The sequence below is a fragment of the Macrotis lagotis genome, chromosome 1 (assembly GCF_037893015.1).
Source record: "Macrotis lagotis isolate mMagLag1 chromosome 1, bilby.v1.9.chrom.fasta, whole genome shotgun sequence".
NCBI lineage: Eukaryota > Metazoa > Chordata > Mammalia > Peramelemorphia > Peramelidae > Macrotis > Macrotis lagotis.
The window spans coordinates 63,674,996-63,701,702 of NC_133658.1; the positions used below are offsets into that span (position 1 = coordinate 63,674,996).

Here is a 26,707-nt window from a genome sequence, read left to right on the forward strand (position 1 = left end):
TAACTTACCCAAGATCACAAAGCTGGTTAAGTGTCTGAGGCAGAACTTGAACTTAGGTCTTTTTAACTCCAAGTCCAACATTTTACAGATAGATGATGTGTGTGTGTGTGTGTGTGTGTGTGTGTGTGTGTGTGTGTGGTGTGTATGTACATACTGCTTCATGAAACTTCAAATCTTGTTTGTTATATGTAGCACTTTCCTTTTAAATATTTAATAAATTTAATATGCAACTTGAAAAATTCTCTTATCTGTGACTACTTCTGACCTTCCAAGTATTTTAAAAAATGCTTTATGATCCTCTTTTCTTCATTTTAGCTACTCTTCCTATCTTCCCCTTTTCTTCCCAACTGGAAAAATAAAAATAAAGCCCCTGTAACAAATATGTATAGTCAAAAAAAACCAAATTCTCATTTTAGCTCTGTTTAAAAATCATCTCATTTTGGGACAGCTAGGTGGCACAGTGGATAGAGTACCAACCCTGAAGTCAGGAGGACCTGAATTCAAATAGGACCTCAGACACTTAAAAATTACCTAGCTGTGTGACTATGGACAAGTAACTTAAGCCCACTGTCTTGCAAAAAGCAGACAAAATATATTATCTTATTCTGTATTAGTGATAGTCCACCACCAACTCTGTTAGGGGATGGGTAGAACTCTGGAATTGTGCTTTGGCTACCACACTGGTCTAAGTTCTAAACCCTTTAAAATATTTCTTTCCCCTTATAATACATTTTAAAAAGAAAAGTGCTTACTTACCTCAACTAATGGTGTAAATTATTTCTCCAATTCAAAGCATTAAGTGAAATGACATTATCTAAACATGGAATTAATATATAATCTGATTTTTGTTTTAAGTGATCAAAAGAACGTTACAGAGGCATTTTGTGATGATACAATAGTTTGCTCATAATGTATTAATGATGTTATTGTAAAATGAGACAAATGTCCTATTCAATCCCTGGTTATGTTGTGCTGGTAACCTTGGGATCTCAAAAACTATGTTGAAAGACTAAATCAATGGCAGGAACTGTTCTAGAAGCTGAGGATACAAAAACAGGCAAGAGACAAGTTCCTGCTCTCAAGTAGCTTATAGTCCAATGGGTAAGATGATAGACCAACAATAAATAATTAAGAAGGAAGGAACTGGAAATAAACACGGATAAGAAGTCTTTCTCAGAGAGTGGGATTTTAGCAGGGTTTTGAAAGAAGCCAAGGATGCTAGTAGGCAGGACTGAAAAGGGAAAGCATTCCAGACATGGGGATCAGTGAAGTAAAAATGCCTTGGGTTGAGAGATGAAATGTCTTTCTTTTGAGAAACAGTTAGAAGGCCAGTTTTCTTAGATCAAAGAATATAGGGAGAGGGATCTGTAAAGTGTGAGAAGACTAAGGGTGAGAGGTTATGAAGAATTTTGAATACCAGAGAGTTTTCATATAGAAAGAATTACTGAAGTTTACTAAGTCTTAGTGATACAGGTAGACCTATGCTTTAAGAAGATCACTTAGACCAGTGGAAGGTGACTGAAATGGGAAGAGACTTGGGGAAGGCAGAACAAGCAGAAGACTACAGTCATTGTTCATGGGTAAGATAATATTGGTCTGCAAGATGGTGGCAGAAGGGGTATATACTAGAGAAGTTACAAAGGTAAAATTGTCAGACATTGACAAGACTGGATATGCAGGGGATGGGATGGACAGGGAAAGGGGGGAGGGGAAGAGAGGAGAGAGAGAGGGAGAGACAGAGAGGAGTGAAAGACATCTACATGTGAACTTGGGTGACTGGGACAATGTTGGTACTCTCAAGAGTAATAGAGAAATTACAAATGGGCGGAAGGTTAGAGGGATAAAGATAATGAATTCAGTTTTAAACATGTTGAGTTTCAGATGTCCAGTATGAGGTATCCAATAGGCTATACAATGAAAATGTGAGAATGGAGGTCAACAGAGAGGTTAGGTTTCAATAAATACATAAGAGCTGATGGAATCATCAGAGATAAAGTATAAAGGGATAAGAGAAGAGAGCCTAGGACAGCACCCTAGATGACCCCCACGGTTACAGGGTATGATTTATTTTTTTTATTTTTTTAGATTTTGGCAAGGCAAATGGGGTTAAGTGGCTTGCTCAAGGCCACACAGCTAGATAATTATTAAGTATCTGAGACCAGATTTGAACCCAGGTACTCCTGACTCCAGGGCTGGTGCTTTATCCACTATGCCACCTAGCTGCCCCTACAGGGTATGATTTAGAAGAAGTCTAACAAGGAGAATGAGAAAGTAGTTAGAGAGGTGGAAGAAGAAGCAGAAGGAAATAAGGCAGGGATATACCAGAGCTAACTCTAACAACCAGCTTGGCAAGATAAGAAAATATTTAGTATGAGCATTATGCCTCAGAAATAAGCAACTGCTACAATCATGGTTTGATTTATTGTTTTGTTGATAAGGAAATAGTGAAAATGCAAAGTAAACATAAAAGTATGTGTGCATATATTTTTCCTCCCCTCCCCCAGGTTGTTAAACATTTATCAGCATACTCTTGTCATAATCTATAAATACTGCTTGAAGGATCAAGAGAATGGAGGTTAATCCCAAGACTGGTGGCCTGGTGAATATACGCTAATAATAATTAATAATAACTGGCATTTGTATGGTGCTTATAGGTTTACAAAGTGCTTTAAATTCCATTATCCAATTTAAACCCTACAGTAACACCCCTTGAGTAATGTCATGAAAACCTAGAGAGAAGAGAGTGATAAACAGTTTCAAAGGTTGCAGAATGTTTAAGAAGGATAAAGATCAAGAAAAAGACATTGGATTTGGCAAACTCATCGGGGACTTAGAAGAGAGAAGTTTTGGTTGAATGATGAGAGAAGCCAGACTGCAAAGTTAAGAAGAGAGAGAAAAGGGAAGTGGAGACATCTATGATAGTCTTCTCAAAGAGTTTAGACACAAAATGGAGAATATATATATATTTAGTGCATAGTGAACATATTTTCTTTTCATGTTATTTATTTATGCCTTTTTTCCTAGACTGTCATTCATTTCTGTGTATTTGCCTTCTCCATCTATTGTCCTCTCTTGTTTCTTTGATGAGACTGCCATTGCAGATTTAAGTTTTTCTATTCTGTTCAGTATTTTTGCTATGAAAACTATAAATTCTGCTCTCATAAATATCATTTTTCTTTTAAATCAGTCAAGAACAGTTGTACTGTGGATCCATGCTCTCCTCAAATTCCACAGGATTTGTTGGACGATTTCTCTTCATTTTCAGTATTTATTCATAGATTCCTGAACTCATTAGATCTGGAGGTTAATTTTTTTTTCTATTGTCCCTATTTATATTTGTTTATTTACACTCAAGATCTTAGAGAGTTCTTCCTGGAATCTGTGGTACTTTTAGTCTCTCTCTCTCTCTCTCTCTCTCTCTCTCTCTCTCTCCCTCCCTCCCTCCCTCCCTCTCTCCCTTATCTCTCATGTCTTGAGTCCCTTCCCTCCTGCAGTCCCTGTGGTTTCCTTGGAGACTACATTTCAAAGCATCTTAGCCTCCTCCCATATAGGATAAATCATGGTTCACCATCCCAGGTCTCCATACCAAATGACTTTTTTTTTGGGGGGGGGGGGGGGAAGAATGACAATTAGCTCCAGTTGGATACTGTGTCCTTCCTTCAGGCTTGGTGGAGTGCTACATGGCTCCCCACAAGACAGTGTCTTATCTTAGTAGCCTGTCATGATCCCCCTGTTCTTTGGTTCTTTAAGAGGCTGCTTTCCTCAGTACCAGCAGTTTAGAGCTTTGCAGCTCTGGTGATTGTGGGCAGCAGTCCCTGGCAGGCTTTCACTCCTGAGGGGCTATGGCCAAGCTGGTTGTCAAAGCCTGAGCAATATTCTACAGTGTGGAACTAGGGTCTCTGTGGCACTGAAAAGAGGAAGGAATGAAATGAAGGGGGTCAGTTTGATCTAAGTTTGTTGTATCCTTGGGTCAGCTAGTACAGCTTCATTGCCAATAGCATGGGAAGTGGGGAATGGAGGCATTCTTTGGATTCTGGTTGTCCTTAGATCATGGAAACAGCTAGATTTGCTTTAACTTAGGTATAAAATTTTCAGTTTCAGCAAGGACAACAAGTTATGGGGATTGGAGAACATGTCTAGTCTACCCTCTTAATGCTCATGTAAGTCAGAAGTTCAATATTTGACCTTTGAATGAAATCAGGGATATTAAGAGAAAGAGGTGAGAATGGAATGTATTCCAGGTTGAAGGACAGTCTGGGTAAAAGCATGGAGATGGGAGACGAAGTGTGCGAAAAACAGTAAAAAAGTCAGCTTGGCTGAATTATAGAGTGAATAAAGGGAAGCAATGTATAATAAGGTTGGAAAATTAAGTTGGAAACAGGATGTGAAGGGTTTTAAATGTCAGAAGTTTGTACCTGATTTCAAGAGTTGTTGGAAAAAACACCGGAATTCACTGAACTGGGAACTGTCAGGGTTGCTTCCAGAATATTACTTCTGGTAGCTAAGTGGTGGATGGATTTAGAGTAAGGATGCCATGACAACAGATTAGGGGGTGGGAGGTGTGGCCAGTGAGGTGCTATAGACTAGGTGGTGGTGGTGGGGTGGCTAGTGAAGTGCTGTTGGGTGACTGGGACAATGATGGGTGATGATGGCCAGTGAAGTACTATAGACTAGGTGGTGGCCAATGAGGATGCTGTAGACTAGGTGGTGAGGGATGGTGATTAGTGAGGTGCTCCAGAATTGGTGGCCAGTGAAAGTGCTATATAGATTAGGTTGGAAGGGGTGGTAGTCAAGTGAGGGGAGAGAGGGGATAGATATGAGGTTGGAGAGGTGAACTGACAAGATTTTATAGAAGGACTTTTTGGTTCAAATGCAAAGGGAGGTATGAGATGGGGCTGGAAGAGTATCATGGGAGGGGAAAGAGAAGGAATAAGCATTTATATAGTTCTCCTACTAGATGTTATACACTGTGCTAAGCACTTAGAAAACAACCAATTATTTGATCCCCATGAAAAGATGGGTTGTATTATTATCCCTATTCAAAGTTGAGCAAACTGGGGCAAATAGATGTTAATTAACTTGTTGAGGGTTACAGAGCTAGTTAAGTGTCTGAGGTAGGATTTTCAATCTGGTCTTCTTAGGCCAAACAATTTATCCTCTGTACCACCCAGCTGCCTAAAGAGATAAGAGGAAGTCAAGAAAGATTTCTAATCAGGAGTGATTTGATCAGTATCTATATGCATGAGCAAAGTTAGTAGTATCTAAGAAGGGTTGAAGGAGCAAAGAGATGATGTAGATTGCTGGGAAGTGGGGTAGTGGACCTGAGACAAGGTAGCTGCTATGAGAGAGGTTGAAATAAAAAAGAACGAGAAGATGAGAATGCCACTGAGGTTGTGGACCTGGAAAAGATAGTACCCTTGAAAGTGATAAGGAAGTTCAGAAGAAGGGTGGGTTTGGGTTCTGTGAATTTGAGATGCATATAGGGTGTATCCAGTTCACATGTAACTCATGATGCAGGATTGGAGATCCAAAGAGAGAGACTAGGTGGTAACATCCCCTTAGGGGACTAATCACAGTTAATCTTACCCTGAAAGGCTTTAACAGGCTCCATAAAAATTCAAAGTGTCTAATAGTCATCCTATTCATAAGATACTTCAAAGATTCTAGGAGTTAGACAGTATAGGCCAATCCAAACCATATCTGACCAAGAATCTCCTATGAACACACCCCTAACAAGGTTGTCTAAAAATAGCTAATATTTGTACAGATCTTTATGACTAATATTTCATTTGATTCTCATAACAAGCTTTGAAGAAGATGCTATTATTATCTCCATTTTTACAGGTAAGGAGAGACTAAGAGATGAAGTATTCTGCCCAGGGTCACAAAGCTAAGGGAGAGTCTAATGTGGAATCTGAAGTCCTGTGCCATCTAAATGCCTTCTCTGATTAAAGACTACCAGGAAATAGATATCATTACCTTTGGAGGAAGCTATCGAACCTTTGAAAAGTTCTAATTGGTAGAAAGATTTTCCTTTCATTAAGTTTAAGGTTTTTTTTTTTTATTTTGCAAGGCAAATGGGGTTAAGTGGCTTGCCCAAGGCCACACAGCTAAGTAATTATTAAGTGTCTGAGACCGTATTCAAACCCAGGTACTCCTGACTCTAGGGCCTGTGTTTTATCCACTACACCACCTAGCTGCCCTTCTTTCATTAAGTTTTAAGTTGTCTCTCCACTTCTGGACAACTGCTTCTAATCCTGTTCTATAGGGTCAAAATCAAATTACTGGAGCAAGTTCCATTCCACCAAATCTCAGGGAAACAAATGAAATAAAATTTAACTGTTGGCATTAGAATCTTCAGTTAATACAGTTTATTCTTCTCTCTTTCTAGCTAGTCTTTCTCCTATGCTTTCTCTCTTGGTACCAAGTCTTCAGACTTGAAGGGATTTGCTTTTTCTTTCCTTTTCTGATTTAAAGTCCTCTTGATCAGATTTGCAAGACTGCAGGTAATTATGTTTTAAACTTAATCTATGCTATGACTGCTTAATTGTAATTTATTTTGGGTATACACAATCCCTCCTTAATAATCTATATTTTGGTCCTCATACACCTTATGAGCCATTCTTTTCATTTTCCATGTTCATTTTTCCTTTTCTGAATCCTCAATGTTTAAAGAAAAATAGTGATGAAGCTATTTTTATTCTGTGAGTTATCATTCATTGACTTTAGTTGGAATTATAGTTAATAAGGTTAAGTTCCTTTAGCCAAATTTAATGTTTTAATAGCAGCATTCTACTTCTATATATTTCCTACATGCTTAATGCATACCTACTTTTTATCAACATTATTCATTAATTTGGGGGTGATTAAAATTAGTTATATCAGTGATATTTCTGTTTTTGCTATTTAAAATTTTGTTCTCCAAAACCAACTTTGTAAAGAAATCATACTTGTCCTTTATACGTCATCAGAAGCTCTATCTTACTGTTCAAATTTCTGCCATATAGTTTTCTAACTCTAAATGTAAATAAAATTCAACATCCACATCTATCTTTGCAAGCTGTAGAATTCTCAGATTTAAACAATTTTATTATTAGCAGACTGTACAATCATGAAACTACCCAAATATTACAATTAACAAAACAATTGTAAGCTCTACTGCAGTCATAGATCTAAAAATGCTATGGAATGCATATATATCAGAAAAACAATTTATGTTCTGTACAGAATCAATGCTGAATGTTGTATGAGACAGATCAATTTGGCACAATCAGGGAACACTAATATAAGCATTTCGTTTCAGTCAATGAAGGTTAGAAAGGGGCTGAGCACTGAAGAAATCTTGACTGAAAGGAATCAATACTAATTATATATTTATAACATCACTGCCAGCCTACCAATAATACTTCGTGAGATGGTAAGGTTTCAGCCTTTTGTCCTTAGGAAAAAATAATGTTTAAAATGGCAGGATTTTTTGGCTTGCATAAGAATGCATGTTTCTTTTTCAGTGTTTGCTAACTGCATGGTGGGCTGGACTATGAAGGATGGAAAGGATTATTTTCTTGGATTTTTTTCTGCCATTAAAATTAGTTTTAAGCTTCTTTTCATATTGAGGCAATGTGACTAAGAAGTGAAGACAAGAGGAGGCAACAGCAGAAAGGCAATGCTGAGGGCAACATAAGATGAGGAACAAACATAGATAATAGATAAATGATGGCAAACTGCAGAGCATTCAAAGGAGGGGCACTTGGAAGGGAAGGGACCTAGAAACCATGTCATTTGAGGAACATTAAAAAAAAATGGAAGACAGTCAAATGTGAAGATATGTTTTAGATGAGACATGATAGCTCTCTGTTTAAATATTTGAAGGAAATTGTTTGAAAGAGGGAGTAAGGGGCAGCTAGGTGGTGTAGTGAATAAAGGATCGGCCCTGGAGTCAGGAAGCCCTGGGTTCAAATCTGGTCTCAGACACTTAATAATTACCTAGCAGTGTGGCCTTGGGCAAGCCACTTAACAGAGTTTGCCTTGCAAAAACCTTAAAAAAAAGGGGGGGGGGGGAGAGTAAAACTTGTCCTATATGCTGCAAAGGGCAGAATTAGGTCAAATAGATAGGGATTACAAGGAGGCAAAGTTTTGTTAAATGCAAGGAATGATAACCTAATAAATAAACAATTGTCCTACAAAGAAAGGGGCTCTGTCTTGATAAACTAAATTTCTTGTTTAAAAAAAAAAAAAGTTTTCAGGGGCAGCTAGGTGGCGCAGTGGATAGAGCAGCAGCTCTTGAGTCAGGAGTACATGAGTTCATGAGTTCAAATCCAGCCTCAAACAACCTAGCCATGTGGCCTTGGGCAAGCCACTTAACCCCCATTGCCTTGAAAAATCTAAAAAAAAAAAAGTTTTCAAATGCTAAATGAGAAAATCTGTCAGGGACATCATAGAAGTTAAATTTGATGGTCTGTAAGGTACTCTTCCTTAAATTTTATGTCACTAAAAGTAAGATGTTCATAAGTTTATTATAATCTTGCCTGGTAGTAGGGTAGGAGAGAATTAATCAGAAAATCTGCTACCACCTATTCAGCCCATAATGATTGCTTCATTATTCCTAATTCTTCTGATTCCAATCTTTTATTCATAATTATTTCACAGAGCTTTTAATATAAAACAATTGTGAATAAACCTGAGATGGGGGATAGTATTGATTGTAATAGTTTATGCAGACATCTCATTATAGTAATCTAGTAGCACTGGGTACTACTTTGGGACAAACAAGGTGTTGCAGAAAAGGAATGATATAATCCCTGGCTGATTTTGAAACTTATCAGTAGTTTCTACTTCTGTCAACCTAAAAAAAAGGTAAAACTTGGATGACCAAAAACTAGGTGAATTTAAATTGCACTTTTCTCTCAGGCTGTTCCCCTAATGACCAATAGTTGAGTGGAGGAAGCAACTAAGGTCAAAGGCCTCTAAAAAAAAAATAATCAGTGAAAATAATCTAGCTAGGCTCCATTTTTATCATAAAAAGTTTAACTATTGAACTTTTTAAAATATTTAGTTTTCTAAAGGAAATATGAGACTATGGGAATATGAAGGGAATATGCTGTTAAAAGAAGTATAGAATTTTAGCAACAGAAAGGACTCTAGGGATCTAATCTAACCTAATTACTCCAGTTTATAAAGCTAGCTAGAACCTGGATCTCTGGAAAGATAAACTTTTAATAACAATTTACACTGCTTACAAAGCACTTTAAAGTTTTACAAAGTCCTTTCTTCAAAATAACTTGTAAGATGAGGAGGTGATAGTGGTTTTGTTAATATTTTACCAATAAGAAGCAAATGCTGAGATCAAACCTGTGGGTTTATGGTATAATCTGAACCTAGGTCTCTTAGCTCCAGGTCTGGCATTCTATTTACAATGCCACAATTGCCTCTAAGTTTGTACCTCACATTATTTCTAAGCCTGATTCCAAGTATTACTGTTAGAAAAATGATGATTTCAAATAATTTTCCTAAAATATTCATTAAAAAGTAAAAATCATGAATGGATAAGGTCTGAGATTTCTTCAGTAGAATATTAGATTAGAAATAGTTGAACTATGTGTTGTATCTCTTCTGCCCCTCCTCCCCTGACAAGCAACTTCTGGGGTATCATGACTGTCTTATCTGTTGAAGTCCGGATGTCCATACATTCCTCAGGATAATCCCTTCTCTCTTTGAATTATATGCTTTTTTCTTTAGATTAGTCTTAGTTGAGTTTAGATTGTGAAGATCACATTCCTCACTAATGAGGATGGATGAGAGAGAGAGAGAGAGAGAGAGAGAGAGAGTGAGTGTGTGTGTGTGTGTGTGTGTGTGTGTGTGTGTGTGTGTGCGCGCGCGCGCGCAATCCCTTTAGGATATATGACCCTTAGGGTCTTTGTCTCTTTGCCTCATTCTTTTTCTATAAGGTTGAGTGGGTCTTACTTCTCAAGAATCCAGTAAAGCTTTTTCTCTTCATACCTTGAGAAATCTCTGAAATTTATTTAAGTGGTCCCACACAACCAGAATCAACAGATTGGAATAAAAAACTAACTTACAGTACTGAATATTTTTTAAAATAAAATAGAACAAGGACATTATAAATTCAAGTCAACATTCATTCAGTCATTCATTTTTTAAAAAGTGCCTGTTTTTTTTAGGCACTGGGCATACAAAGACAAAAGGAAATGATCTGAGCCTTCAATGAACTTGAAATTGCTTGGAGGAAACACAATGTAGATAAGTACATACAAAAAGGCCTTTATAGAAGGTGGTACTTGAGGTAGCCTGGAGGTGGGAGATGGGATGTCAAGTTTTAGAAAGAGCCAACTAGGAAAGTTTGGCTGGAATTTAGAAAGTTACACATTATGTGTCAAGCACATCTGAAAAGACAGACTGGGATCAGAAGTATCAGACATAAAATGCCAGGCAAGGGAGTTTGCATTTTATCCTAGAGCAGAGTCTTAGTTGAGGGTTCATGAATTTATTAAAAAAATTTTTGAAAACTGTTTTTCAAAATGCTTGGTTTCCTTTGTAATGCTGTATGAGAGCAAATACAGCAGGCCTGGCTCAGGAAGACTAGATAAATAAAGTGACCTTGGACAAGTCACTTAGCTATTTTTCCCTTAGGTCCTTCACTGTAAAATGGCACCATAAAGGGTGTTGTGAGGATCAAAGGAGTAATAGTTGTAAAAGCAGTGCCTGACAAAGAGGTGCTAAATGACTATTGATTCCCTTCCCTTCCCCCACTCTCCCTACACTTTTTCTGATAAGGTTTCCTTAGCCCTGAGAGAAGCAGGCCAGAGCAGGCCACAGGAATGGAAGGTTCTTGGATGAGTGTTGATTCACTTGGCAGTATGGCCCGAAGCCTGTGGGGGTCAGCACAGAGCTCGTTGGGCAGGAAAGAAACTACTAGGTGCTGATAATACAGTTGTGGAGACTGACTGACTGACTGACCAGATCAGGCAAATGACTGGCTCTAGATAGTGAATGAGAGGGAAGAGCCAAGAACTCAGTTCTGAACCTAAGTGACCAGAAGAACACTGCCCTCAGCACACAGTTCAAATGCGGCCTTGGGTAACTGCGACCCTGGAGGCACGATTTAAGTTCTTTCTGCTGCAGTTCCTTATCTATATAATATAGATTATACTATTTACACTACAGCCATGGGAGAATGCCCTGTAAATCACTCAGCAGACAAATAGATGGGTAATAATTTTTTATTATGGTGATAAGGCTAGGCTACTGAAGAAGGTAGATAAGAAAAATCTTTACCAGTTGCACTTTGCCTAACAATCAGCCACTTACTACCATCATGCTTATTAACCATGTAACATCCTCACCAAAACTCTCTTAGGCTGTTATCTGGAAATAACAGAACTGGAGGCTATTTTTCCTCCTCAGCATTTTATATATGAACTACTCACCCCTTTGGGTGATTTAGATCTGGAAAAAACTTTAGAGATCGCTTAGTCCAATTCCTTCATCTTATGGAGGGGGTAATGAGGTCTAGTGACTTACTTAAGATCACACATAAAGTGAACAGTAGAACTGAAATTCAAATGAAGGGTTTCTGAATCCATATCCAGTATTATTCCTATTATGAATTTCTAATATAAAATTTGATTCTAATTAGGGAGATGAAATTCCCTTAAAAAAGAAAATTAATGCATTCATAAAAAAATCTGACCGTCAAGATGGGGAAGAAGGGAAAACATACAAGTCAAGCATGCTTTCTTCCTCCTAGATCATATTATTTTACTGCAGTTTCTAGTCATTACAACTTATTAGCTGTCTCCCTGCCTCCTCTCCCCAGCCTAACCTTTAGGAAAGGCCAATGCAAATAGGAACTTTCAAAACATGTCCTCCAGCATAATTTGGCAATTTAAAAAACTGAACTCTGAGATAAGAGATTTTTCTTGAAAACACCAAGAATCTAAAGCTTCAGGAATTTACAAAAAATACTCAAAAACTACACACAGACTTGGGCCTGTTTCTTTTACAAAAATTGCCTCCACATATACTGCTTGAGCTGTGTTCATGCGGAGCAAGCACTTTTTCCTGGTTGCTCTGTCTCCAATGTAAAGATCACTTCTGCTTTCTAGTATATTCTTATTTAAAGGAAAAAAAGTTTCATAGATGAAAATGGAAATAATATTATATGTTATCTTAAACTTAGTGGTCTAGGTATCAATCAAGTCAAAGCCACATGCGGAACTACGAAGTAGGCTGGTATGGGATTAAAGAGATCAGCAAAAAAGCAGCCAAATATTTCCAGAAGGACAGCGCTAATATTATTTCCTTTATATTAAATTAAATCAAATCAAATATTACTTTATAATAAATCTTCATTGTGAGCAAAATGTTAAGTTGAATTTAACTAATATTTCTCTATCATTTAAAGGTTTACAAACTATTTTCTTCATAACAATTCCATGACAACAGTTCCATTGAGGCAGACAAAATGTGCATCATCTTTATTCTGAAGAGATTTAGAGAGATTAAGCAATCTGCTCAAGGCTGTACAACTAGTATATGTTCGAGCTCAGATCTGAATCCAAATATTCTGTCTATATACCAAACATTTATTTCAAATGTTTCCTCTCAAATTAGAAAAACACATGATTTTGTGGGAATAAAGGATTTTTTTATTATAATAAAAATTTTGAGCAATGAATCTGAAAAAAATAATTTTTTACATAATGCTTATAACATGAATAAGAGGGGGAAATAGCCATGTATTCAGCGAGGGGGAAAACAGACAGTCCAAGTGCTGTAACAGTATGCCAGAAATATTACAATATTCAGAGGAAGGTTTCTACTAGTTACAAGAAGGATAAGCAGAAGAACTCCCTAGGTAAGAAGGTGGTGAATGGACTGTGACCTGAATCTCATCAAAGAACCCTTCCCTCCCACCTAAAGGAAGTGCTTTTCTAACTTATAAACCAGAACCAATATGATGATGAGGTGAGAGATAAGGTGATGGTAGAGGAAGGTTAAATTTGGAATTAAGACTTGAGTTCAAGTCATTTTAATCTGTCAATGGCACCAGATAACTATTAAAGTTATCATCATTTATGTCCCATATAATCACAGATTTAGAGCTGGAAGGGTCATGTGAGGTTCAGACCCTCATCTGAGAAGTGAAGTTACAGACAAAAAGGAAGCTGTGAGTCTAAAAGGACAATCTGCACTGATGGAGGAAATTTCCAGTCTGCAAGTTCCTTACATAGTTGAAATCATAGAGCTACTGAATATTCCCGTCAGGAAAAAAATGGTGGATGATTAATGATTAGGTGTTTGTGAACTGGCTTTCAGAGACGTTCATTTAGGTTAGGTGCAAATGTGTGAGATTAACTAAGATAACCCCAATGTGATTTCTACATGATTTTTTTGGCCACACTGCCAATAACTTATTGTGACTGCATCAATACCCTGAGTGTCCTCTGCCCTTTGGACTACGGTGGGGTGGGGATAGGATGGGGGGTGAGGTTGGAAGGCAAAACAAGAAAATCCTCCCAAAGTCTCCAAAAGGACTTCTAAGCCCAGTTACCTCTTCTTTCCCTACCAGTTTATGGATCCTCTTCCCTAGCTGCCAGGCCCCCTACTGGTCTTTTTCAGCTTTCTTTTGTGAGTTGTCTTCCCCTATTAGATTGTAAGCTCCTTAAGTTTAGGGACTCATCCTCAGTATTTAGAACACAATAGGTGCTTAAATGTTTATTAAATGATTTTGGACAAGTTACTTTCCTCTGCAAAGTAAGAAACTGGCAAGATGATCTCTAAAGCCCTTCCTAATGTTGACATTTTATGAATGACTGTTTTATGACAGGTATTCCCAACACTGGTTGTCATATTTGACACTCACCTGCTATATTAAGTATAAACAAAAACACAACTGAGCACAAACTCCCAACATAATAAGTATATCTATTAATTAGATACATGTATATTGTTCTAAGTTCATTTCCTCCCCATAATTGACTTGAGTAACTGTCAAAGCTATATTGGCACCCTCCAAAAGTGCATTTTTGGTTACCTTTACTCAATCATGATTCTCATTCAGTCCCATCCATCAATCATGCAAAGATTTTAGTAAAATCTATTTAGTAAATTTTCACCTTCCCTGATAATAAGTAAATTATTCTTACCAACTAATTTGAAGGCTGGAGCAGCTTGGTGGCACAGTGGATAAAGCACTGAGCTTAGAATAAGGAAGATTTATCTTCCAGAGTTTAAAATCCAGTCTCAGACACTTAATAACTGTGTGACCCTGGCCAAGTCATTTCACCCTGTTTGCTTCCTCTATATGATGAAGTAGAGAAGGAAATGGCAAACCACGTCAGTATCTTTGCCAAGAAAACCATAAAATGGGGTCATGTCGAATTGGACACGACTGATACAACATAACAACAAAATCTGAAGGTATTGAATTTTCAGATATATTTTTAAACAAATAGGTACACAGCCTAAGAAATTCTTCATTTGGTTAGAAAATTCTGTTTTCAAGTAAAATTGTAGTTATGAGTTCTTTAGGAGACATGTTTATGTCATTTAAGGTAACAAATCATATTAGTTATGAAAACATTTCTAAGTACCCATTTTGAAAATACTCTTGCCATAATACAAATTTCCTTTGAAAAGCAGTATTTTTCATTCTTTGTTAAACTGTTACCTTTGTCTGATATCCAAGATATATAAGGAAGTAATATAAAATGTTTAGTCATTCCCTAAAGGATATGAATAGTTTTCAAAAAAAAAAAAGCTCCAAATCCATAATAAGAGGAATGAAAATCAAAACAACCTTGGGGTAGCTCTTACTCAGAAAATTTGCAAAAATGATAAAATATGGGACTAGTGAAGGTTAGGGGTGTGGGAAGAGAAGACACATTGAGCTGTGAAAACAATCTAACCATTGTTGGAAAGCAATCTGGAATTGTGGTAACACAAAAACTAAGATGTGTATGAGGCAATAGTAGTGAATGTCTAGACTGCTGGGCCTGAAGTTAGGAAGACCAGAGTTCAAATCCAACCTCAGAAACTTACTTCCAAGCTGTGCGATCCTGAGCAAGTCATTTAATTTCTGATCATCTGACAAAAGGATCCACTGGAATCATCAAAGAAGGGAAATGACAGACATCTTCTGATGCTGTGATCTCAGCCTAAAGCAGGTCCTCAAAGGAGGTCAAAGAAACACCAAAATATTTACAGCAGCTTTTTTTTTGTAGAAACTCCAAATGGGCACAAAGAAAATGATTATCAAATTGGTGTAACTAGACAGATGGAGGTCATGAACATGAAGGAATGATTCCATTACAATATGCCTTACCCCATGAGGGTGATTTCTCCTTGAAGAGTCAGCTTGATGACTGATAAATCTGCCAGGTATTGTCATATCATCCAAAATCTCTTGCCACACTGCTCCACTTCTGCCCAAAATCACTTTTTTTTTTTTTGATTTTTGCAAGGCAAATGGGGTTAAGTGGCTTGCCCAAGGCTCACAGCTAGGTAATTATTAAGTGTCTGAGGCAGCATTTGAACTCAGGTACTCCTGACTCCAGGGCCTGTGCTCTATCCACTGCACCACCTAGCTGCCCCCCAAATCACTTTCCCAATAGTTCCACCACCACAGCCATTTGTCTCCACAAGTGGTGCTCCTACCCCTTTCACCCTCTTCATGCATCTTGTCTTTCCCTGTTAGAAGGTAAGCTCCTTGTTGACAGAGTGGGTCATCTTGTTTTCTGGGATCTCCAATGCTTAGCACTCTCTCACTATGATAAAGACTTACAGGGGGGCATGGGAAGATTTATCTATTTTATATGGACAGATATAAAAAAAAGTAAGTTGAACTGAGAAAAAATAAAACTAGAAAAATAGAAACATAAAGAACAATGCCAGAATAAAAACTGAATGCTAACAGTAAACAGATTATGTGCCAGTTATTGTGCTAAGACAGTCTCTTTTCAAGGACCCCATAGTCCAATGGGGGAGATAACACATAACTATCATAAGCATTGGAGACTGTAAGTCACGTCAACTAAGGGTGTGGAGTCCCTCTTATAGAAAGCGGTGTTCTAATGGCTCCCTAGTACCTTTTTTTTTTTTTTTTTTGCAAAGCAATGGGGTTAAGTGTCTTGCCCAAGTCACACAGCTAGGTAATTAAGTGTCTGAGTCCACATTTGAACTCAGGTCCTCCTGACTCCAGGGCCAGTGCTCTATCCATTCTGCCACCTAGCTGCCCCCCTGGCTCCCTAGAAACTTACAGATAAAATATAATATATATGGTTTGGTATACAAAGTGCTCCTAAATCCTCCTACTGCTACCTTTTTAATCTTCTTACTTTACACATAATCCTTGATTCAGTGACATTGGCTTCTTTCCATTCTTTGAACAAGACCATCCATCTCCTAACTGGACATTTTCACTGGCTATTCCCCATGACAGTCTGTAGAAAGTTAAGAATAAAGGGGAGACACTGATCGTACAAGGCCTCCACAAAAGGGAGAAAAGCAATGGGGTAATAGTTATTGAAGATGAAAAGATCAAGGGATGGTTTTCTGAGGATGAGGGAGACATGTTTGTAGACAGATGGGAAGCACAAAGTAAGCAGAGAGACATTGAAACTGAGAGAATGGGGCTGATGGAAGAGAGTGAGAGAGTGAGACTGATAGAAGAGACAATCTACTGGAAAAGATGGATGGAACAGAAATATTAATGTATACAGAAGGATTTACCTTGGTATGGAAAAAAGTTACCTTTTCAAGTGACACAGGGGTGGAGGAAAAAGTGGCAGAAGGCATCAGTGTGAGATGAAATGAGGAAGGGGGGACAAGAGGGATCTTGGTAAATGCTCACATTGTTTTCAGTGAAATGTGAGGCAAGGTTTTCATCTGAGAGGGTGGGAGAAGGATAAGCTATTTGGGAGATCTGAGGAGAGATGAAAAGTTCTGGAAAAGCTGCTGTGCTGAGTGAGATGTTGCTTTACTGCTGTGTAAAAATTTCAATGACCAAATTTGGCCCTTTTCTCCTTTTTTTCCAAATGTGGGTGACTATGGATGTGAAACACAACAAATACTTCAGATTCAATTAAGTAAAATTCCTTAACTACGTCTGCCCTTTTTCTTTTTTGTTATAGGGAAAGGCTCTCTGGATGGAGGAGGATATATATATATATATATGCATATATGCATATATGCACATATATATGCATATATGCACATATATATGCATATATGTATATATGAAAATGAAAGAAAACTAAAAATAAAAATCAATAAAAACTTTTAAAATGTCATCCTAAAATGACAGATACATATATATATTAAAAAAATCTGATAGCAAGCATACTGATAGCCACTTGTCATTAAAAAGGACCAAGAAAAATGCATAATATTTTTAAATTGTACAATTAAAAAAATAATTTTGTTACAACACAGCAAACTTCAATGTGGAGAAAACGTTGGCATATATAACCTTTTTTGGGGGGTAAAGGTTTTCAGAGTTTTTGGTTAATTTGTTTTAGTAGCACTTGCCAAATAAATGCTCTCTGGTTAAATAGTTGCTTTTAGTCCACTATGTATTCAGTCTAGAATTCTGCAAATGTTTTGCAAAGTATTACATATTTTTTTGTTTTGTTTTTACAAGGCAATGGGGTTAAGTGACTTGCCCAAGGTTACACAGCTAGTTAATTATTATGTGTCTGAGGTTGGATTTGTATTCAGGTCCTCTTGTCCTATCTGCAGGGCCAGTGCTCTATCCACTGCACCACCTACGTGCCCCCATATTTTTTCTCAAAGTTTTTTCCCAAACATACTTTTTTAAAACTAGTTAGTTTCATGAATTCAGAGATTCAGCTAAGTTTGTAGGTACTGAAACAGGTGAATCTCTACATTCAAAATATGAATCTGTGATTTCCTTGACTGGAGGTTCCAATAAACAGTCATTCCATTTATTAAATGATTATTAAATGTCAGGCCCCAAACCAGAGACTAGGGGATACAAGGACAAGACTCAACCAGGTTCCTTTGTGAGTAGGGTCTGTTTCAGTTTTTTGTTTTGTAATCCCACTGATTGGAATCTTGGATGAGCTTAAATGATATTTGTGGGGCGATACCCCTACTTCCTGATGGGGAAGTGATAAGATTCAATATGCACAATGAGGTATACTTCTTTGGATATGTCTGATATGGGAATTTGTTTTGTGTGACTATTATTTGTTTCAAGGGATTTTGGAGGTCAGTGGGAGAAGAGGGAATAAGAAGGAGAGAAAATGATACTTTTTAATTGAAAAAAAAACATTAAAAACCTCAAATGTTAATTGAAGATATCAATTGACATTACTATGTTGGTAGTATGCTTTAAATATAGAACAATTTTCCATATGGATGACAAAAAATATTCATTGATTGACCCACTGGCATTTTGTCAGGGGAAAAAATGCTTATTTAAATTATGGACTATATACAAACTTAAACACAAGGTAATTTTAGGATAGAAGGCATTGAGGTTTTGTCCTTTATTTTTTGGAACAACATGACATCAGGAAAGTGATGTCATAACAAGCAAGTAAATTGGATTTGAGTGAGGAGGGGATGTGCAAAGCCACCAGTCTCAGGTTCTCCTCTGAAGCCATCTGGATCCAATGGTCATATATGAATCAGCGTGGCTGGAGATGGCCCTGGATGAGAGCTTCATTTATAAAATGAAATTTTAGCTAAGTCTTGAAAAAAAAAAAAAGAATGCTAAGAGACAGGAGTGAACTTCTAGCAAGAAAGGCAGCCAGCGCATATATAAGGCTAGAAAGGGAGGTTGGGCAAAGATCATTAAGTGCTTTAAATGCCAAACAGAGTAATATCTATTTGATGCTACAGGTGACAGGAAGTCACAGAAGTTCACTGTGTAGGAAAGATGACATGGTCTAACTTGTCTTTTAAGAAAATCATCTTGGTATCTGTGGACAATGAATTAAGAGCAGAGAGAGGCTTGAGGCAGGGAGATCAATCATGAGGAGATTGTGAGGGAAGTACAGAGAAAGGGACAAATGTTAAAGATCTTGTGGAACTGATGGTATATGTATGCGGGTAAGAGATGGTGACACTAAGCTGTGAATCTGGGAGGCTAAAAGGATGATGGTGACCCTTAGAGAGAAAACGGGCAAGTTTGGGAGATGATTTTTGGGAAAAGATAATGAGCTTTTCCTATTCAGGTCACAACTCCTCTTTGCCTATTCTGTATGACTAACTTTTCCTTGGAAAATGTAAAGGGGTGCTGGAGTTTCTACTCTCTGGCCATAGTCTAGGGGCAGAATAGGGATATGCTGGGTGAGACAAGACATTTTGGGTTATAACAGTCCCAAAGAGATGATGTTAGGAGCTTGCATAGTTGAACTGGAGAGAGCTGAGGAGAGAATTTAGTGTGAAAAAGGTTCTGAATTTCAAATGAGATAAGCTCCATGACTGCCTAAAAGGGAGGGTAGGATGTGACCCCCTCTTCTCACTTTTAACTGCCTGGTTTTGTATTCCTGGGATCAGTCCAAGTTTCCTTGGGTTGCACTTTGAGGACCACTGACCTAATGCATTTTTCATTAACTATGTAAGATACTCAGAAAGATATAGGTAAGAATCTCACAGATGAGATGTGAATGGATATTATGAAAAGGAAAAGCACTGGTGAAGAATTATCTACACTGAAATAATTTTGTGCATGCACTTTGAAAAAAGTATCAAAAATTCAAAATATTTTGTAATTTTACGATACTGAATTTCTGTATAAGAAAATTAAACATTTTGAGGGCATTCAACATTAGATATCATTTAATATTTTTCTGAGTGTCCTTAATTCTCTAAATTTAGGTTATCTCATATTCAGGTATGTCAAAGGAGTTAAAATATCATTTCAAGAATCAGAACACAATCTCAATTGAAACCTTCAAGATTCTTCTCTTCAAAATTGCAATGTTCTAATCAATTTTTGGGGGAAATGGGAAATCTTAAAACTTTTAAATGCTTGTGGTAAATTCTGGTTCTCTCTCCTAAATAACTGATAACCTGGCATGAGTCCCATTAAACCAAAGAGTTTTATGGGCTCTACTATAAGTTTTACATTAGCACACATTACAACACACATTGGCTATGGTACATATTTTTCTTTTGGTAAGGCAATGGGGGTTAAGTGACTTGCCCAAAGGTCACACAGTTAGATAATTATTATGTGTCTGAGGCCGGATTTGAATTGAGGTCCTCTGACTCCAGGCCCAGTGCTCTATCCACTGTCACCCCTCTGGTACATATTTATAACCACCTCACATTTGAAAATTTGAGCAATTTTTTTCCACCAAAGCTTAAAGAAAAATAAGTTAAAATACTTGATTAGACAGAGACTATAGAGCATAGAAAAGCTTACTGCTGGGGTGGCTAGGTGGCCCAGTGGATAGAGCACTGGCCTTGGAGTCAGGAGTACCTGAGTTCAAATCCGGCCTCAGAGACTTAATAATTACCTATTGACTTGCAAAAAAAAAAAATAATTACCATTGACTTGCAAAACAACAACAACAACAACAACAACAACAAAAAACTGACCGCTGCCTAGGAGCCATCCTTGAATGATGAGGTAGATCTTTTATCAGCATAAATGTTTTTTCAGAGCAGAATCAATGTATTTAAAGTGCTGATTGGTGTAGAAACCAATTAAAATAAACATATAACACTTAAAATATATTTAAAAATATCTACTGGAATAATTTTATTTTTGGTTGTTCACACTTCCTTCCTTGGATAAAATCAATTTCCCATCATTTCTGGCACTTTCTCCATTTCCCCATCTTTTGGCCCCATACCTCAGCACAGTCTATCTGAAATATTCAACTAGGAATCATTCTTTGGCAATACTTTACCTATTTGTTATGGTGAGGAAAATATCTACATAGAGATCTTAAGGATAAGCATGAGACTCTACTGGGGAAAGAAATGTTTAAAGACAGACCCAACTACATGTGATTATTTTCATATGCTGCCCAACAGTGGATGAATGTTTCCAAAGACCAAAGCTGGCGCCTATTCCTGGGACAGAAGCTGGGTGGTGGAATATTGCAAGGGATTTTTTTCCCTCTATTGAACTACACAATCTGGTCTCCATTAAAGTCATTTCAATTACCAGAGTCTTAAATTCTTTCTAATTTTAAACAGATATTTTAAGCCATGAATTACCCTTTAACACTGAAAAGGCCTATTTCAAAGCCAAGTCCAACATCACTAATTATTTTATATTAAAAAAGGACAAGTCTTCATTAAACTTTAAAATTTTAAATTCTCCATCTTCTAGGATCTAACATTCAGTTTTAAGTATTCATCAAAATGATACTGATATAGTTTAAATTCTCATAGCCTAACCCATAGAGGATAGATATGGTTCTCAAAAGATTCTAAGTTATATGCATTAAATTTGTTATAAGTACCAAATTACATTACTAAATGTTGAACCTTAAGATAATATCACTGAAGTTCAAAATTTTAACCACACAAATTAGTAAAATATAATAGCTAAATATTCATTGAACAGAGTTAAATTTTTCACATTTTAAATCATTATGTCTTCCAGGGTATGAGAAAATATTCTTTATACAAGTTACTTGGGATTAAAGTGACGATAGGCAGACTTGGAAAAATGAATTAATTTTTTGTTGCATACTGAAAAACTGAGGCCAAAATGAAAACTCAGATTTATTAGGAGAGAGCAACTTAATCTTCTATTGTTCAATCAGGGTTAGAGGTAGGAGAAAATCTTTATTTTTCTCTTCACAACTAACATTATCACAGAGGAGTTAATTCTTTTGGAAGACCACAAGGCACTGGGATCCAAATATGGGTGGAAACACAGGAGAACACAGAAATAGAACTTTGGGACTTTTTATTCTACTGCTCTGCAAATCATTTTCCTGCATGCCAATGATTTAACAGTCATTTAGCCAAGGTTCCCAGAGTAAATCATGTTTATTCCCTCTATTGCAGAAAGTATCCCTCATTTGCCAAGTCAAGTCATTGTTTTCCAACAGGGTAAGTTCATGATATTTTTGAGAAGTAAAGAAAATTTACTACAGAAATTCAGCAGAAAAGCAGTTTAGATATGGTCTATTTGATACTTACAGTGAAGGTACTGAAGATTTTCCATATTTTGAAAAAGAAGAACCTTTAAGCATATAAATCCTAAATGGTCTATCTTGGATCAGTAAAAGCACAGCCTGGCAGGACTAATCACTGACTCAGATACTTTCAAGTTTTTACATACATGATATCTTATTTGATCCTTGCAACAATCCAGAAATACAGGCTATTACTATCATCCCTATTTTGTACATGAACCTAATATACAATATGTCTTATAGTCTCTGCCTTTCTGGCTTCAAGACTAATCCTCTGCCCATTTAGCTCAATGCTTTCCCAAACTCACTAATTTGATAAGCTCAAAGGTTCATTCCCTAGTATTTAAGTAACTTTTACCAGGGGCATCCCAGTCTACAAGTAGGACTGTTGCCATTAGTATTGCTATTTTACCCTTCCTTCTAACCAGGCAACAGGGACCACCCACTTAGATCTTATTAAATTTCTTTAGTTTTCCCTTTTTCCAGGCCAAAAAAAAAAATCCCAATTTCTTTCTTAGGGTTCCTAGGCAGTAATTATTTGCTAGTGCATCTCTGTGGGTAGTGTGGTCACAATCATCCTTATAGTGCCTACAATGAGAAGACATAGGTTCTAGGTTCTACTTCAAGTACTAGATTGCTGTGGGACCGTTGGAAAATCAATGTCTTTTGGACCCCAATTTCTTCATCTATAAAATAAGGAGATCAGAATAGATAATCTCTAATGATCCTTTCAGTATTATATGTTTGCCTATGAAGGCAAATTCTTAATTGCAATTCTCAAATAAAAAAAAAATCTTGTACTTCATTTTAATTTTGCTTCCTCTTGGGAAGCAAACATATGGTGAAAGTGTAGCAAAACATTCAGAATCATTATTCTGACAAAATGATTTGACAACAAGTTGCCATCAAAAATTTACCTAATGGGCAGTTAGGTGGTGCAGTGGATAGAGCACTGGCCCTGGAGCCAGGAGTACCTGAGTTCAAATCTGACCTCAGACACTTAATGATTACCTAGCTGTGTGGCCTTGGGCAAGCCACTTAACCCCATTTACCTTGCAAAATCCTAAAAAAAAAATATTTATGTAAGCAAAAACTACATTCAACTCGACATCTCTCTCTCAACTTTCTAGTTTATGCTCTGGAGTTGAGGTTTTTAGTTCAGACTTTGAAATAACCTGTCTAATTCTCACTTTCCTTATCTGTAAAAATACTAAGTCCATTCAATCCATTTTAAAAAACACTATTAGGAACACCCCCTCCTATCCCCACCTGGGTGTTAAGGATAGAAACCTAAACATCCAGTGATAAGGAATGGTTAAAGGTAAGACATATACAGTCTCTAATGGAATAGATAATTGAAGTTAGTATCTACAAGCAGAAAGATTATAAAGAAACTGGGAAAGACTTTGATGGAATAAAGCAAAGCTGAAAACACAAATCTAGAAGCACAAACTCCATGAGACCTATAACTGTAGAAAAGGAGATGTGAACTTGAATGAATAAATATAGTAGATGGCATCCTAGAGGGAGTGAATGTCAGGCTTTTACATTTTAAATCCTGAAATGTATTTACTCAATTCTGAATGTAGATTATGTTGTAAATTTAATGGGCTTTTGCTCCTATTTAATATTAAGTAATACAATTTACAAAAAACTAATAGAGAGGATTAGATAATTGCTAAGTTCCCTTCCAACCCTGAGTCTAGTACCATATACCTAATGTATTCTACAATTATAATAATATTTAACAAAATGTTTTTGATACTCCATGTGACACGAGTCATGTGACAAGTCATAATTTCTCTAGGTCTCAGTTTCATTTAAAGACATTAGACTAGACAACCTAAGCCCCACACCAGGGTTCAATCTATGATCCTATGTTAAAATGAAATGTAAAACTTATTATTATCACTAATAGAGTCAGCTTGGTGGAGAGGAGAGTGTGCTGGGCTTATATATAGGAAGTTCTAAGTTCAAATCCTACCTCTAACATTCACTAGTTATTACACTGGGCAAGTCATTTAACACCCACATGTTTGAGGCACACTGTTAGCAACTTGGCTCTAATCTGATTAGGCAGAAGAAATTTCTGTACCAGTAAATTTCCTGTTTGTTCCATATATGTGTATGTATATACTTTTACATACATACATACATACATGTTGCATACACAATTTTTATTATGATGTCTCCCCTCCATTATTTGAGGATGGGGGCTGTTTTTGCCTTTCAATATTAACCATCAAGATTGGCACAACACTTGATACATAGTAAGCACCTGAGAAATACTGCTGACTGTCTGACCCACAGATATGACATGAGAATCAAATACTGAAAGGTTTACATCCCTAAAGCCTTAGAGTATTTTCATAGGGTAAACATTGGAAGCAGAGGGACAGCTTCCGGAAACTGGGCTGTCTGGGGGAGGACTAGCACCTCTGGTGGGAGGGCTGCTCATCCACCTTTGGCATCCACACATGACTCCAAGAAGCTGCAGCCTGCACAGTATCCAGAACTCAGTAAAACTGCCTTGACAGATAGGCTAAACTAGGTTGAGGGTAACCGACAGACTTCAAACCCATCAGTGAGTTGGGGGGGGAGAACAATCTGTTCCAACAGCCATGAAGGCGGCTGACGCAGGTGCTGTGGAATGCTTAGAGCTCAGCCAGACATTGAAAACTCCAAGGTCATCCACTGCATCCTGGGCCATCTCCAATCTTCTTGATTTTTGTCTTGCCACTGGACTTTGATGACTCTGGAAGAGAGAGTGAGGCTGAAGACTTAATGCAACTCTCCCTCACTTAAAACCAATTCACGAGCAAATCAATATCACCCTGTGAAGTTATCAGTCCTCTTCAAAAATGAAGGATGAACAAAAACCCAACCCAGAGCAGATGTTTAAATTGTTTATTAAATTTAATTTACCTGAAGAATTTGAGCTGTTGTGGAAGTGAAATTGATCAGAATTAGCAAGTGATTAGATAAAGGGGATAAGGGATAATGAAGAGGAAAACTCTTAGAGGTTATGAATCTTGGTGACTGTAGGGATAGTGGTGCCCTTGGCAGAAATCAGAATATGAAAAAAGACAATTCCTTTTTGGTGAACTTGTCATTGTGGATACATAGCATTCAGTTCAGAAAACCTTTCTAGGTTTCTATGAATTCATCATATTTATAATTTCTTAATGCACAATAACATTCTATTCATATATCATACCATTAAGTTTGTTCAGCTATTTCCCCATCTATGAGTACTTAAGTGATGCTTTTTCATTTAATAAAGTTTTACAAAGTTATCAATAAACTATCCCTACATGTCTAATTCAGTTATCTCAGATTACTTGTACTTCCGATGTTCAAAAAAGGACAAGGATTGTGATGAAGCTCTTGGAAGTTTGGCTTTTTTCTTACTGTTACCATATCATCATATCATTAATACCATAGATGATAAAGCAGGAGCTCTAGTCAAGGAATAATAAGAGGCAGTCTTATGTGAAAGAGCATACTCAGATCTTGCTTTTCATTAGTATTGTAAATTACTGAACTAAGAAGACTCAAGGAGAAAAGTGACCCTAAAGGTTCTTTCCTTTCAGATGGGGAGGTTTAATCACAAAGTACTGTTAAGTCTGAAGGAGCATAGTAGATCTCTGGGGAAGTTAGGCTCACTAGAGGGAAAGTAGTTGATTCTTCTCCCCTAGTACTTTCCCCTTGTGAAGAGTTAACCCTATAGTAATACTACAAAACTAGACATGTAAATAAGTCCCTGGGGAAGATGTGACTTATTGGAGAGAAAAAAGAGATGTTTTTACTATATGGACTTGAGTATTACTACTTTGTGTTTTGTTGGGTGACATGGTTTGTTCTATATTCTGCATATTTTTCATCTGAGTTCTTGCTGAGCTTTTACCTTTTTGGTAGGAACCAAATACACATAATTATACTCTCAGAGAAAAGACCTTTAGTGGCATGAGAAAAGGCAAGATTTTAAAGAGATACTTTCTCTAAAATCAAACCTAATTTCTATAAACACAGGGCTTTGGATATGTCATTCACACTGCTAAATTCCTAGGTAGGGAATAAAATAAAGTCTTTAAAATTTGGATTTTAAAAAAACAATGTCTGAGGGTTTTAGTGAACTACAAGTTCAATTAGTCATAATGCAATATGAAAACCAAGAAAGTTAATGTAATCTTAGTTTACATCAAGAAAGGCACAACATCTAAGAATAGAGAAGTTATGATTCTACTGTATTTTATCACATTAGACCATATTTGGTATACTAGGCTGATCTGTGAGACACATTTAGGAAGAATACAGATAAACCAGGGCACCCAAAGAAAGATTACTAGGATGGAAAGAATCTTGAGTTCATGCCACTTAAGCAGCTACTCAAAGAACTGCAAATGTGCAGCCTGGAGAAGACTTGGAGAGAGATATGATACCTGTCTTACATATCTGAAGGGTTAAGTCAAAGAAGAATTCATTTAGGATCATACACAGATTTAGAGGTATAAGAGGCTTTAAGATGTCATCTAATTCAACCCCTCATTTTATACTTG

At 36.9% G+C, this 26,707-nt stretch overlaps 1 protein-coding gene across 7 annotated transcripts in view; it reads right to left on the reverse strand.

Moving 5' to 3' along the window:
• Window positions 1-26,707, reverse strand: part of CBFB (core-binding factor subunit beta) — an 86,945-nt gene that overhangs the window by 5,788 nt on the left and 54,450 nt on the right. For 3 of the 7 annotated variants that reach the window (XM_074202820.1, XM_074202834.1, XM_074202817.1), the window contains one exon: window positions 3,476-24,903. The exons of the other annotated variants lie outside the window; for them this stretch is intronic. In XM_074202820.1, coding sequence (XP_074058921.1) covers window positions 24,730-24,903 — 174 coding nt within the window. In that variant the 3' untranslated portion in view covers window positions 3,476-24,729. Of the gene's footprint in view, window positions 1-3,475; window positions 24,904-26,707 lie in introns of those variants that run through there. 7 annotated transcript variants of the gene reach the window in all.